The 16,319-nt window shown below is 36.8% G+C and overlaps 1 protein-coding gene across 9 annotated transcripts in view; it reads left to right on the forward strand.

Moving 5' to 3' along the window:
- The window catches only part of EIF4G3 (eukaryotic translation initiation factor 4 gamma 3), a 311,829-nt gene that overhangs the window by 158,226 nt on the left and 137,284 nt on the right, over window positions 1–16,319 (forward strand). For all 9 annotated transcript variants that reach the window (XM_047082673.1, XM_047082664.1, XM_047082666.1 and 6 more), the window contains 2 exons: window positions 12,683–12,862; window positions 13,458–13,572. In XM_047082673.1, the coding sequence (XP_046938629.1) occupies window positions 12,683–12,862; window positions 13,458–13,572 (295 nt within the window). The remainder of the gene's footprint in view (window positions 1–12,682; window positions 12,863–13,457; window positions 13,573–16,319) is intronic.

Raw genomic sequence — 16,319 nt, forward strand, 5'->3', positions numbered from 1 at the left:
GCTTTGTAAATACTTTGTTTTCACTACTAAAGAGGGTGGTTAATATTTATTATTTAGATAGTTAATGCATTAGTAGCCAGTCCAGACACTATGTCCTGAAAAGTTTTCTCTGTCCTTTTTAGTAAAATCACATTGGAAGGCAAGTTAGTGCTCTGATGAAGAATTATTTGATCTTAGAGGTTTAGTATGTAAAATTTTATGGGTGGAAGACCTTTTTCTTTCATTCTAAGTTAGGGAAATTAGGTGTTGGAATATATATTATCTGCGTTCAAGCACGGTATTTAGCTAAGGAGTTATATTCTGTTTTGTTTTTATTCTCAGTATCAGATAGCAGTAGGTGCATATGTACAGTGTTGTGCTGTTGTGTATAAACAGTGATTGAGAGATTTGACTTCTTTCACTCTTTTTTCTTCTTGAGCTGATAATAGTACCACTTTGATTAATCATGTTGGAGAGTGATATTCTTTACCAGCTGTTTGCTTTGGTATGCCTGATACTAAACTTTAGTAGTTAATTGTATTTAAATATATATATATATATAGTTATTTATATATTTAAATACATATTTATATATTATAAATATGTTTATATATTTATAGATATATAAATGAAATTTTTTTTAAGAAATAAAGGAAGATACTGAAATTTCCATTTCATGTATGAGATACCCCATTAAACTTAAGTAAATTTGAAATCAGTCCTTTAACATTCTTTATTTCCTGTTGGACATTTTAATTACCTCCTGGCTATTTCTTGTAATATAAAAGCTTTTCTCATTTCCTCCAGCTATATCAATTGCATAAGCATACTTGACTTTTTCATGTTTGTCTTAATATAACCACGTAGTATTTCAGACTTTCTTTTTATTTTAGGGTTTTTTTTGTTGTTGTTGTTGTTGTTGTTTTTAATTATTCCTATCAGAAGGATACCCTTACGTGCCTAACAGCTTAGCTGTTTCTCTCCCAGCTGATAAATGACAAACTATACCTGGTAGTGGTGTTAACCTGTTGAATCTTAGTACCTGTCTGTCACTGTCCTGCAGCAAAGCTTTGACTGTTTGTGTTTTTTTTTTTTTTTCTCGTGGGTTTTTTTCTTTTGGCATATTGTGTGACATTTTGGTTTTTGTTGTGGTGTTTCTGACTCTTTGTGCCTTTCCTTTTGTGTTTGTTTTCCCTCCTTTTCTCAGTTTGCAGCGGGGCCTCGACCTGCCCATCATCAGGTACTGTACCCTTGCCCCTTCACTATCACCCGTAATACTAGGCGGGGGTGCCAGTAGCTGCTGACTCTGAGAATGCTGCCGTTCCAGGGGCCGCTCTGCTGCTCTCTCCAGGAGCTGCAGCCTTGTGGGGTCCTCTTCTCATCCTTCACTAACCTCACAGCACTCTGTGCGTAATAGACCCATTCCCTTCTGTTTATGGGAGTTTTTTCCCTCAAAATAATTGCTCTGAATGTAGAGAACCCTGACATTTTTTTGATAAATTAACCCCCCCCCCCGATTTTGTGGGTATCTGTACTGTTTACATTTAACTGAGTGGAACAGGCAACATTCTAAGGGTTTTCTGTTAACATTCTGATGTAACTTGTATTGATGTGTATAAAATAGCATTAGTATTTCTAAAACCACTTACTCTCAGTTGCTAACTGAAATCTAATATCCAGTTAACAATAACATATATTCATTTGCTGCATAGAGAATTATCCTTAGCCTGTTGGTTCTTTTAAATGAAGTGATTGTTTAAATTAATATCCAAAAATGTATCCACTAACACTAATTTATTTAGCAGGAATATACTAGAGGAGGTGGTTTGGGGAGAAAAAGACTTTTGCAGGGCTTTTCCCTCCGAGTAGTTTTTGATAGAGTGTTCTGAAACATTTTCTTCTGCTATAGTAGAAAGGGCATAGACTTTAGAGTTTTACAGATCTGGGTTCTTATTACCACCATATTATCATGTAACCAGCTGTTTTAACCAGATCTTTTTCTGAGCCTCAGTTCCCTCCTATGTAAAATGGGGATAAATACCCTTTACGTTAGAGATAAGATTCCTAAGGCATCTGACACAAAACAAACAGTCAATAAGTGGTAGCTGTTTTTAATATTATTATGCAATATAATATGGTTTGATAAAGCAAGAGAAAAGTTACCAGTGTTTACCTGTGTTATCATAGTTAGAATTCTTACTACTGAGTAAATGGACATTGTTTCATTAAAGGATTTCTTTGTCTACCCGTGATTTAATACAAGGCTCTGTTTCTCAAAATACAGTCTTTCCAAGTTAGAGGATGTAAAAGCCAAGCAAAATCTGAGATTCCAAAGACACTTTGCAGGAGAACTCAGAGGTGATTGTATGAAGTGGATGGCAGTTCTTTGGATTAGATGAAGAAATAAAACTCGGGTAGTTTTTAGTATCAACAGACAGTATTGTTAAAGTACTTGAAGAGCTTGGCATTTGGTGTCAGCTAGACCTAGGTTTGACTCTTCTTTATTAACTGAGTGGTTTGGGGTAAGTTATTCACTGCTCTCAGCCTTTGTTTTCTCATTTATGAAAGGGGCACTGTATTAATACCCATCTTAGGACTGATAGGAAGAGTAAATGAGGGAGTGCAAGTAAACTGATTAGCAATGTTTAGCACATACCAAGAATATATAGGGTAAGATTACTTATAATTAAAAAAAAAGATAATCTCTTAAGTTAAAAAGATTGATTATTAATTTTAAAAAATGTTTAGTCGAGGACCATAGAGGCCAGGCTTAAATTTTAGTCAGGGATCAATCCAGTAAGACCACTAACAGAAAAATCTGGGATATCTCTGTTCAAGAAGTAGAGTAGAAAGAAACTGTTGTTTAAGTAAAAACATTTTTGAACTCCTTCATATAAGGCTAAATGTTTCTATTATTTCTATTCAATAGTGATGGTCCTCAAAGGGGCATGTTGTATTTAAGCCTTTACAAATAGTCTTTTTTGGGAAAATCTGTCTTCTGAACTTTCTTCTGAGCCTGAAGTCTTATGATATGCTTTGTCGTTCTTCCATTTCAAAAACCAGGGAAAACTTTAAGGAGTCTTGTGACAAGAGGTTGATTTCAGTTCTAAAACCATTTTTCATGTGTAATAGGACTCACTCAAAAAAGTATTGGCAGATTGGTCCTTTATCTAGCTATAGGATGATACTTGTGAAATTATGGCGTGTTTTAACCATTAAAAAAATTGGAATCACGTATGTGTGTATACTTATTACTTATTCATCAACAAGGAAGATAATGACTTCCTGACACTAGTTCTTAAAGATAGATTCTTGAGATGCAGCATAAATACAGAGCATTGCTTTTGGATACAAAAACTTTAGGTATCTGGGTGTTTTTACTCTGGCATTCCCCTCTTTCTAAATGCCAGTTAGAATTTTTTCATTACACCACAGAGAATTAAGTAAGGAAATAATGTGACTTTGGTTGAGGCAGTAGCAGTAATGAGTGACCTTGGAGAACTAGAGGAGGGAGGGGCTTGGTGTTGAAGTGACAACTGCTGAGCAGGAGCTGGCTGAACCAGTATTCACGGCATAGAGCATGTTAGAAAGAGTTCGCTCTTCTGTGTCCATAGATGTACAGACTAGTTTGGTTTGTTTCACCGTGGAATAGATATTGGCATTTTGGGTGGGATCACCAGTTATGAAAAGCTTCCCTGTAAATTGCAGTTCATTAGGCAACCTTAGGGCTCTAAGTGCCAGTAGGATTCCCCCAGTGACAATTAAAAAACAAAACAAAAACAACTTCATACATTTCCAAATAACCCCAGTGGAGGTGATATTGTTTCTCATTTGAGAATCACTGGCTGAAGTCGGTATTTAAAATGATCTCCTCAGATCTAACGTCAGTTAGAGGTTCATAGAGGAGATGCTCATAAGACAAAACCGTACGTAGAGACTTGTATAGTGAAATCAGTACAGTGAAAAACATTGAGTGGTTTACAGAGAATACGTTTTTAAAGGGAAAACATCTGTGTCCTATATTAGTTTTGGTTTGTTGTGAATTGAAGGCACAAATGGTTTTTTCAGTTATGGTGGTTTACTTTGACCAGAAAGCATTAAACTGAGAGTTAGAATTAGTGAGTATGTTTCTCACTTTTCCTTTATCGCATTGCATTGTTCATCAGTGGCTCTCTTTCTGATCACATATCCTTTCATGCTTTGATCTTTTTTCAGAAAATAATTTGATTGATGCTGGATGATGTTCCTATGATTGCTGTTTCTAAAGTCCAACAGTAAATACATAACTTTTTGTGAATGCTTAGTAACAATTGTTTCTCTGAACATTATGAAGAAAATAAGTACTGTTGTTTCAATAAGCTAGTTGCGGGTAATTGCTTGTGAAAAGAAAACATGATTGTCCAGGCTAGTAATCTAGGACCTATATATATATTTTTTTTTTCTTCTTTGTAAAGTGAAGTACCTGAATTGAAATGAAACATGTAAGATTTTGGATAGCAAATCTTTTTAGTTTAATAGAACCAAGAAACTGTTACAGAATGTATTTCTTGGGACTACTTTTATTTAGAATATGTTTATGTGTGGCCAGCCAGTGTTCTTATTTAGTCCTTCTAGTCAGGGATACCATGCTCTAGTTAGAATTATGTCAGCCATGTCTTCTTACAGTATCATTAGTTTTTGGCTTTTGCAGAAATTCTTCAGGTTAATTAGGATGTTCTTTTCTTTTTGGCATTGTGCAGTCCGAAGACAGCTTTAGATTAGAATAACAGTTTTCTTCAAGGGTGAAAGAAGTACTAAGTAATTTTATATGCGAACACGCTTGGCTTGAGAAATATGTCAACTATTTTTACTCTGGTGTTTGAAAATCCCAAGGTAATTAGAAACTGAAAGAACAGAACAGAACGTACACTCATAAGTGAAACAAGTCACTTGGTATAATGTAGATTCTGACTTGTGTTATTTTCATGTTTGGTAGCTGAAATTTGTGTAGTTGTGGTTTGAAGTTACTTGTGTTCCTGTCCTTATTTTACTTTTGGGTTTCACAACAGAGATCAGGTGTTGGTTTTATACTACGGCTGAGTAGTCTTTGCATTTTGAGAAAGACCAGGGAATTGGTATTTAAGAGTGTTCATAAAACAAAAAATATTCTGCGGAGTGTCGATACGTGATTTTAGTTCACATAGTATTCACAAGTGTTGGAGAATATGCCATATTCAGAGCAATTGGAGTTAGTATAAACAAATAAAAGCTTCATAAAACACAATAGTATTGGGCATCAAGGAAATATGTTACCTGGTGGCCAGCATTGAAACTGTGTGTGTGTTTTCCTGTTGTAGTTCTGTTCTTGTTGCTAAAAGATTAAAAGAAAACAGCTGGCTTATGTTGTTGTTGTGTTGTGTTTTTTTCCATTATGACCCTTAAAGGTTTTTGTACTCAGAGTTGTGCTATTATATTTGAAGTCTTAGTTTCTGGTAGAGAAATATTTGTATTGCTGTAGGCACTTTCTTAAATTTGGAAAGTAAAATAAATGAAGGCTTAGGGCTTGCCTCTAGGGCCAGACCTGGCATATCAGAGTTTAATGGATATTACTTAGAAATCAGATCAAGCATTCATGCAGTCTTATGACCAGTGCTTAGATTTTTCAGAGTTTAAGTCAGTCATGGGCAATTTTATCTGGTGCCTTACTCACAAAAGCATTGTAAGGTTACAGCAGAGATAGTAAAGAAAATATAGGTTAGAAGTTGGCATAACGGGGAATCTTAGCTTTACTGCAAACTAACTTTGAGCATCAGATTTCTTATCTGAGAAATGATAAAACGTGCTCATAAATGATAAAGTATTGAAGTATTACAACAATAGCACCTATTTCCCAAGGGTGTTGTGAGCATCCCAGTGCCTGCCTGTCACGATCCCTTGCGCATAATAGATCCTTGGTAAATGTCAGTTTTCTTTAGCAATAAGACAGCCTGCCTTTCTTCTCCCTTTTCTCAGCCTATTTTTACCTATGAGTAGAGTGTTCTACAAGGATGTTCCTTTCCCAGACTCTACATTATGATCAGACAGAACACCTTCTGTTCCTGACAGAATCCTTAGGGTTTTGTTTTTTGTTTTTTTGTCGGCCATCTGACGTAATCCTCTAGGGCAGTACTTTCTAATAGAACTTTCTGTGATGGTGAAAACGTTCTGTGTCTGTACTGTTCACTATAGTAGCTACTAGTCACATGTGGCTGTTGAGCACTTGAACTGTGCAATGCAGTTGAAGAACTGAATTTTTAATTTAATGTTAATTTAAGTAATCAAATATGGCTAGTGGCTATTGTATTGGAAAACTCAGCTCTAGGGTTTACATCTTCTAATTCTTAATGAAATGTTGAAGTATGTGATATTGGCCACATGCAGGGAAGATACACAAAGAATTTAGAATGTAATAGCCTTCATTATAAATTATTGTAAGTCAGTAGAATCTCTGGTTGATCCTTGAGTGATATCCCATTATGTGGACTCTTTACTGCTTGTCCCTTTGTAACTTGCCAGAAAATCATAGCACTGTTATTTTCTCCAGAGTACTTCAGAATTTTTGAAGATATTAATCTAAAAAATTCATAATTGCAAATCTTACTGTTCTTCCAGGAGGCTGAACAATAAATTGCAGAAAGCTAGGTGTTTCAGAAGCATATTTTCGATACGGTTTTTATTGCTTTGCAAGTTAGTATTCAGTAGTTTTTCTCCCCGCGTGGGAACTAATGTGATTGAATATGATTTTTCTAGTTGCTAGAAATGAATAGGTAGTTTTCAGAGAACTTCTTTTTAAAACTTTTTTATTATATATGGAAATCTGTGACTTTTTTTCTTTCTCTTTTTTTAAGTTTATATGTTTGTTTTGAGAGAAAGAACAGGGAGAGAGACAGAGACAGAATCCCAAGCAGGTTCCACCCTGTCAACGTGGAGCCGGACTTGGAGCTCAAACTCCCGAACCGTGAGATCATGACCTGAGCCAAAACCAAGAGCCAGACAGTTAACTGACTGAGCCACCCAGGCACCACCGGAGAACTTTTTTTTTTCTTTTAAGTTTGTTTGTTTGTTTATTTAGAGAGAAAGAGAGAGAGAGAACATGCACACAGAGGGCAGGGGCAGAGAAAGAGGGAGAGAGAGAATCCCAAGCAGACTCCGCTCTGTCAGCACGGAACCCGTGAACCGTGAGATCAAGACCTGAGACAAGAGTCGGATGCTTAACTAACTGAGCCACCCAGGCGCCCCATGAGAACTTCGAGGTATTATGTAGATTTTAGAGATCCCCTTGTCTTTTGATGATTTTAGAAAGGGGAATTCATGAGAAGTGATTTAATTACCAGCATCTTCAAAAAACAATTATTACTAATGTGTCCAGGAAACTTTTGGTAATGATATCATTATCACATCTGTAGAAGGATTTTCTAAGAGGTAACATTTTTCCTCTGGCTTCTGGAATGTTTCAGTGGAAGTCTGCTATCACAAGTACTCTAAATTTAGCCTCTCTTTTAAATGTGCCTTAGCCCTTTGGAACTTCCCAAAGTACTACCTCAAATGAGGGCTGATGCTTTTCTTTGCCATCCTCCTGGTGTATTAGTAGACAGTTGGAAGATAAAAGACTTTTAACCCAGATTGAAATCCAGTTTGGAGATGATACTTGTGTTGTACACAATTCCTCCCTTCTTAACCTAGTCTTTTTCAGCATTTTCATCAGTGACTTGGTTAAATGATATGCCTGTCAAATTTGCTGATGCTTATGTGGTTTTGACACTGCATGATATATTCAGACTCTAAAAGTATCTCTACAGTCTGAAATGATGGGTTGTTAATTTTTAAAAAAAATTTTATGTGTATTTATTTTTGAGAGAGAGAGACAAAGTGCAAGTGCGGTAGGAGCAGAGAGGGAGGGAGACACAGAATCCAAAGCAGGCTCCAGACTCTGAGCCGGGAGCACAGAGCCTGATGTGGGGCTCGTACTCACCAACTGTGAGATCATGACCTGAGCCGAAGTTGGATGCTCAACCAATTGAGCCACCCAGGCATCCCTAAATTTGCCAGATAAATTTTCAAAAGAACAATATGCAAGATTCCCTTGTATGTTCCTGTACAAGAACACCTCTTTATAAGTACATACAAAAGTGAAGAGCATGACTTATTTTTAGGATATATGTAAAGAAGACTGAAGGGTTTTTAAAAGATTGTATGTAACTCAGTACCAATCAGTAGTAAAATGTGGTTGACAGAAGCTCTTCGGTTGTTCTTGGTTTTATTAGTAGAAATGTAGTCAGCCAGAATCAGAGACCGATGTTTCTCTTTCATTTAGCAACAGATACATTTATTGAGCGAAGCCAGGTATGTTCTGGGAAGACGCCACCTGGATAGTTGTGTTTGGTTCTCTATTTAGTCAGACTTGGAGCAGTGGAAACCTATTGAGAGAAACCTGAAGAGGGAATTCAGAATCTTGGTTCAAGGGATAGAACGTGGAGGGTAATGATTGGCTTTGAACAAAAAGTAGACGGTGTGAAAGTTGGCAGTGATGGCTGTCTTCAGATAACTTCCATGGTAGAAGGATTTGACGTTGATGTGATTTTAGGAATAGTTATTGGACCAGAGGGTAGATGACACAGAGAGAGAAATTTAGAGCCAGTAGAAGGGAAGACCTCTGCTGTGTCAGAACTCCATTTAACAATGAAACGGAACTGTGTCTTGGGTTGCTTAAGTTTCATAACCTCAAGGCCATTTCATATAAGAGATTTAAACTGTAGGTATGTGGTTAGATTAAATGGCCTGTACTGTCCTCACATCCAGGTGAGTTTGATTCTTTTAATGATTCTTCATCACTCATTAGACAGGCAAAGGGACTCTGAAGCATTGCAAGCAGTTTGGGAAGGCCCATTCACGTTTACACCTTCTTTTTCATAACCTGTGGTTTTCTGCCATGCCCACCCACAGATTTTAAATTTCCTGTCCCACTATTAAATCATAATCTAAATTCACAGTTGAATGGCTAGGAGAGAGTGCAAAAAAGGGAATTCATCTCTTTTTATGTCTTTGTTTTTCCAGCCATTACACCTTTTCTAGTTCTATTGATACTAGAATCTTGTGTGTGTCTGCACACACATGCTGCGGGAGTGGGGAGCGAGGGAAGGAGGGTCGGAAGGAACTTCTTAAAGGGGAAAAATAAGCTCCAGATCGCCTGTCCCTGTAAAAATCTTAATGCAGTGAGATTGAGTAAAAGTAGGTCTGTTAAATGTTGTACCAAGCATGTAAAAGCATATGAACAGGTATCAGTTACTTTAAGGGAGATAGAGAATTAGAATCTTATAGGTAGAAGAAATTTGTTTTCCTGAAGAATAAGCATGAATTTTGTGAAGTAACCGATGGAGCATTTTTCTTACCAGGAATCAGTTCTGGTTGAGGGATATGCAGCCCTTAGTGCATTGGATAAAGGTCTCAACACATCCCTGCAGCCTTTGAAAAAATGTCTTCTGACTGACAGTTGTTGGAAAATATGAGGGGTGTTCCACTTCGTGAGAAGTAGAGTGTGTAACAATTAAAGTTAGAGACCTAAACCTGACTGTGTTTAAATTACGGATAGGAGACCTTTAGTAAGGTACTTGATCTCCAGTCCCTCAATTTGCCCTTATATCTAATGGGAGTGATAATAGTACCTGCCTTAGAGGTGTGTTGTGAGAATAATTTAATATATATGTAAAAGGTTTTGAGTGGTTGCTGGTAGGTAGTAAGTGCTATATAAATCTCCACTCTTATTTAGTGTGCATATATGAATACACTTTTCTACATTGCTTCAAAGCTGAAATCTTAGTGTATTAAAAAAAGCATGTCTACATAACCACAAATTTTGTGTTTTAGTGAGTTCAGCTGCACGTTAATATTAGCAGTAATATTAGCAGTAATATCGTTTCTTTTTTTAAACCACTGAAGAAGATAGTCTTACTGCTATTCCGAATCCTCCTTGAATCAGCTGTAATCGCAGTTACTGTAAACAGAGTGGTTAAAAACCCCAGCAGAGGAGTTGGAAAAGAGTGCCAAGAAAAGGACTCCCATATAGTAAACTGTTAGAATTGTGGGGAAACTCTGACCGTATCTGCTTTTCTTGCTCTATACAACTTAATAGCATTGTGTCTCTTCAGGCAGTAAATACTTTGACAGAATTTGATGATAATATAACCACAGTAGATCATCACCTGTTCTGTTTGTTACTGTCCTTATCTTGGCTGCCCTCTAGAGTTGGTGGAAAAGGATCTTACAGGAGTAAGATTTCTGTCTACTATATCTAATATCTAGTAATGCTCAATTAGTTGAGCAGAGGAATGACTATTCTCTCCTTGAGACCTGTAATAGTTCTGTGGCTCCCAATACATTAACCAAGTTATAAAAATGCTTAAGTTCATTCCTAAAATATGTTTATAGCTCACATACATTGATGAGTAATAGATTTTACCTGCTGTGTAATTCAGAGAAGTGAAGTCTAGGGTGGAAAGCTTACTAGTTCAGTGTTCTTGGTTGAAGTCAACAGAAATTCTTGTGTCTGTTACCAAAACTGTGTCGGTGGAAATAACTAGAAGACTATTGCTGTTGGTGTGGCCCCAGCCAGGTTCCTGTATTACCAACTTTGCTTCTTGTACTTTCTTTTCATCTCCATCAGCTACTCTCTATGGCCTCCCTCATTCACTCCATTCTCCTGCTGTACTGTCTGTTGTTTTTCTGTGACTTAATCTCTTTAGGGCCTTCTTTGTCCTGGGTTATGAAGGCCAAATGGGGATGAGCCTTGGGCGCTGGATCCTAATCCTTCCGATTGAGCACAGGATGAAAAGTTATTTCTTCTATCACATTTGGGTAGCTTGATGCTTAAGAAGAGTAAGACAGGATATGACCAGAGTGGGCCCACAGGTCAAAGCTCATCCTTGCCTTTATTCGGGCCAGTAGAAATACTCATGTCTGGAATATGAAACAACTCAGGAGATTTTGGAGCTAGACCACATTTTAAGAATAGTTTTATATTTCCCCATTTTAAAGCTTTAAGTGGCCTCTTATATACTGTGGTAGTGGAGAGGTTTCTGTCCTGAAAGGTCTGATAAATTTTGAAAAGCCTAGTTATTTCTTAGGACTTTTGTAAACTTTTTTTTAAATTAATTTATTTATTTTGAGAGAGTGAGCGAGTCAGGGAGGGGCAGAGAGAGAGGGAAAGAAATAGAATCCCAAGCAGGCTCTTTGCTGTCAGCATGCAGACCAATGAGGGGCTCGATCTCATGAACCATGAAATCAACAAGAGTCGGATGCTTAACCAACTGAGCCACCCAGGCGCCCCTGTAAACTTTAAAATAATGAATGGCACTTTTATTATTACCTCTTTTCTCCATTAAAAATGGAGAGTGGATCATAGAGAAGCTGAATAACTAATGCCAAATTACATAATGGGTGTCTGTAGAGCCAATAATAGGAATCAGTAGTCCCAACTGTACTTGTGCTAATAGGTAGACATATCCTCTCAAGCTGTTATAACTTGTGGCTACTACTAGAATATTTTTGCCACTGGATTTATTTATTTTTCAATTAAATATGATTTGATTCTTCAATTCCATGTGTCCTTGAATTCTCAAGTGGAGAATTGTCATTCTGATTTTCTAATCTTCCTTCTTTTCCTGTTATTACTAAATACAAAGATATTTTTGTTGAGCTGCATGCTATGTCCTACCCCTTCCTACTGATCTATAAGCTTTTCCATTGGCTTTCTTTCTGTTTCCTGCTGCTTTCTTGCTTCATAATTGAAGGGAGGATTCAGACCCATCCAGGTAACAACTACTGGTTCTGCATGGCCTCTTTATTGCTCTATTCCCTTATTATTATTACAGTGAGACAATTACAGTTGATTGTTGCTGATGATTATACATGCATTTATGGTGGGAATTTACAATTGGTATATTGTTTCAAGGCTTGTAAGCTTGCAGTGAGAACCATAAATGACCACAGGTACTGGCTGCTATTTGATACATTTGAGTTCTCTTCCTTCCAGACCATTCTTAAGTCTGTCTAGATTTGTCACTTCTCTTGCAAACTATTCAAGAAAGTAAAATTGGATTCGATTTAATATGGGTTGCCACTTTTTAGGAAAGGAAGGCCATTCCCATCACTCTATAGGTAGTTTTAATTTAACTTGCCTGAGATGAAAGTATTTATATCCAGGTTGATTTCTTGTTCTTCTAAATATTTTATAAATTACTTGAATGGTAGTTTTTAGGTGACTGCTTTTAATTTTTAATAAGTTGATTATGAGCCACCTACTCTTAGTGAAATAATCAGTACTTTTATATAGTAGAACGAGTTTTAGAGAGACAAGCTTTTGTTACATTTTATCACAGATTTTAAAATTAATAATTATGGTATAGAATTTTTAGTTTAAACTAGCTGAGACTTCATTTTAAAAGTGAGACCGCCCTGTTTTCATATGTGTGACAGCATTGATCAAAACTTGACTTAGTGTGCCTAGTGTAGGATATGTTTTTTGATCCCAGCCATAGACAGTTTGTCTCTTTTCATGTACATTGTATTTTCAATTAAAGTTGATAACCTTTTTATTAGTGGAAAGAAGGAGAAAACTCAAGATAGTAAAATTTACGTATTTCCTTTTGTAAAAAATATATATATAAATATTTGTTTCTCCCCTCCTCAGTTTTTTCAGAGGCCTCAGATACAGCCTCCTAGAGCTACCATCCCGAACAGCAGTCCTTCCATTCGTCCTGGTGCACAGACACCCACTGCAGTGTATCAGGCCAATCAGCACATCATGATGGTTAACCATCTACCCATGCCGTACCCAGTGCCCCAGGGCCCTCAGTACTGTATCCCACAGGTAAAGTATCTCTCAGGTCTGTGTGGTCCAGCAGTAGAGTGGGGATTTACTCACATTCTCATCAGAGGAAGCAGGTAGGGTGGGTGATAGCAGTGGTTTTTTAGTAACATATATGTGAACTTTCTTGTTGGTTATAAGTCTCGCCATTTTGTCATTTTCCATAATATTGTAAGGAGATATTTCTACATCTCTTTACTTAAGTTTTTCTAAGCTGTTAGAGGAATTATTTTTATCTCCTGGCTTTCCCTCATCCCTTCCTCACATCCAGCTTCTCTAAAATAGACTCAGTAATTAATGCTGTTCCTGTGATATCATTCAATTTCATTGAAAGCTACCAGCCTGAAATAATTTTACAGTGAGCTGATGTCGGTCTGTGCACTGATTTGCTGTAAGGTTTTACCTAATGCATATCTTTCTCTCCATCCTCACTGCATCTTGATGGCAAGCAAACATTTTTTAATGTATTTAACCAAGTGTTTTCATTTTATTTAAGTAATTCTCTTATATATACACACACATACACACAACTCTTTGTTTATTTTATAGTAAGCTACCTTCATATTATTTATAAATGTCTTTAATTTCTTTTTTCTAGTACCGTCATAGTGGCCCTCCGTATGTTGGGCCCCCACAACAATATCCAGTTCAACCACCAGGGCCAGGGCCTTTTTATCCTGGACCAGGACCTGGGGACTTCCCCAATGCTTATGGTAAGTATGTATGAAATATTGAGCAAGTTCTGCTACTTTGTTGTGTTTTATTTCATTTTGTTGTTTTGCTAATCAGTTTAGGCAGTGAGGTTTAGTGGTGTAAGGAATTTTTAAATAAAATGTTGCAAACAGTTCTGACCTGAAAGCCTTTTAGAGAATGGCTTACCAGGAAAGAGTATTACAGAAATATATTTAGTTAACGACATCTTCTGAAAGAGCTGGTAATTGGAAAGAACCCATGTCTCAAGGGAAACCAAATCATCATTACCTGGATTTTTACTGGATTTTTGCTGGTAGAATAAACATACAATTGACTATTGAACAGCACGGGTTTGGACTGCATGGACTCACTTATATATGGATTTTCTTTTCAGTAAATACAGTATGGTGTTATAAATGTATTTTTTCTTCTCTATGATTTTCTTAATAATGTTTTTTTCCAGCTTTTTTGTTAAGACTGTATACATGTAGTATATGTAACGTATAAAATATGTGTTAATCAACTATTAATTGGTAAGGCTTCTAATCAGCAGTAGGCTATTAGATGAAATTTTGAGAATTCCAAACTTATACATGGACATTGGCCTGGATGCAAGGGAGCCGAGTGTGCCCCTTACCTGTGCATTGTTCAAGGGGCAACTATACCTTATCTCCCTTCTGTGATTTCTTTTTGTCCAATCATTTATCACCATTTATCAAAGCCTTTGTTAATGTTTTCCTACTAGCATGTACTATCCACAAAGGCAAGGAATTTTGTTGTTTTGTTCACTGCTATATCCCTAGCACCTAGAGCAGTGACTAGTAGGCTGTTGGGGTAGGATGACTGAGTACAACTTTCAAAATGATACACTGTTAAAATGATACACTTTATAGCTTCATTAAGTGTCTCAAGTATGTATATATAAGACACAGCTTTATTGAAGTATTTTTACTAAGAAATATTTGATATTTTCCAAACAACACATACTACCTACATGTGTTATTTTTGTTTTAAGTAGACTCCATGTCCGATGTGGGGCTTGAACTCATGACCCTGAGATTAAGAATTGTATACTCTACCTACAGAGTTAGCCAGACACTCCCATGTATGTGTTTTAGAGTAAAATAATACATGTGCATCACCAGCTCTGACATAGAATGTTGCCAGGATTATCGAAGTGTTCCTTGTTTGCTCCTTCAACTTCATTTGAACTTGTAGTTTTCATACCACCTCAGTGCCTTGGTATTGGCACTTATTCTGCAAATTTAAATCCAGTTAAGGTCGTTTAAGGGCGCCTGGGTGGCTCCGTCGGCTAAGTGTTTGACTTCAGCTCAGGTCGTGATCTCACGGTTTAAGAGTTTGAGCCCCGTGTGGGACTCTGTGCTGACAGCTCAGAGCCAGGAGCCTGCTTTGGATTCTGTGTCTCCCTCTCTCTCTGCCCCTCCCCCGCTCTCACTCTGTCTCTTTGTCTCAAAAATAAATAGAACGTTAAAAAAATTTTTTAATAAACATAAAAATAAAATAATTTTTTTTCATCTTTATGTATTTATTTTGAGAGAGAGAGAGAGCGAGCACAAGCAGAGGAGGGGCAGAGAAAGTGGGAGAGAGAGATTCCCAAGCAGGCTCTGCACCATCAGCTCAGAGCCTGATGCAGGGCTCAATCCCGTGAACCGTGAGATCATGACCTGAGCTGGAATCAAGAGCCAGATGCTCAACCGACTGAGGCACCCAGGTGTCCTAGTTAAAATTATTTTTAAGTATAAAATTGACTGTTGATATTATCTAGAATTTATTAAGTGGAAAGAAAACTATAAGGTGAGATTGTCTGTCAGAGTAAACATGCTAAAATCCACAGGATTTTCTTTCAATCGCATGTTGCAAAGGGAATGCAATTGTATATTCTAATTTATAAAATCAGTTTGAAAGATGTCTCACTAAATTCTAGTATGGAGGTGCCTGGGTGGCTCAGTTGATTGAGCATCCAACTGTTGATTTTGGCTCAGGTCATGATCCCAAATTGGTGGGATCACACTCCATGTTGGATCCTGCACTGAGCATGGAGCCTGCTTGGGATTCTCCCTCTCCCTTCCCCCTTCCTCCCCCTTCCCCCCCCCCCCCCGTGCCCTCCCTCTCTGTCTCTCTAAAAAAAATAAAAATACATGAAATCTAGTCTGTTTATTTATAAATAATATAAATGGCTTTTTGACTCAGAAAATGTCATTAAAATTCTATTATAAATCTGTGCTAGCCCCCTTTATTGCTCTTAATATTACTACAGTATATATAGAAACAATATAGATGAGTTTATAAGTAGGGAAGTATTTTGCTGATTTGTGTATACAATATTATAACATATTTGGCTTTATTTCTATTATATACAGACCGTATTTGTTTATTTTCACAAAAAGCAGGATATTGAGGGGCAGTTACATCTCAGATATTGTTGATGTCTGTTCCCTTTGTTAGATATTCTTTCTTCCTGGGGAAATTCTTATGCAGATCCAATATCCATTAAGTAGGCAATTTGTCATCCAGATTAAAGCACTGTTTCCCTAGTTTCCTTAAGATGAGAAAAACGTCTTAAAATAATTTTTTGTTATGAAAGTAACCAAGTTAGTGATGAAAAATACAAATAATATAGAATATATGAAGTTGAAAGATCCAATTTTTCTCCCTACTCCTCTCCCTAAAGAAATAACGATTTAACAGATCAATACATACTTTTTCACTTACATTTAAATGATTTTTAATACAAATGGACATACAC

This window comes from Lynx rufus, unplaced genomic scaffold, assembly GCF_022079265.1.
Source record: "Lynx rufus isolate CCGP_SWC_20201006 ecotype Redwood Valley unplaced genomic scaffold, mLynRuf1.p SCAF_2, whole genome shotgun sequence".
In the NCBI taxonomy this organism is placed as follows: domain Eukaryota; kingdom Metazoa; phylum Chordata; class Mammalia; order Carnivora; family Felidae; genus Lynx; species Lynx rufus.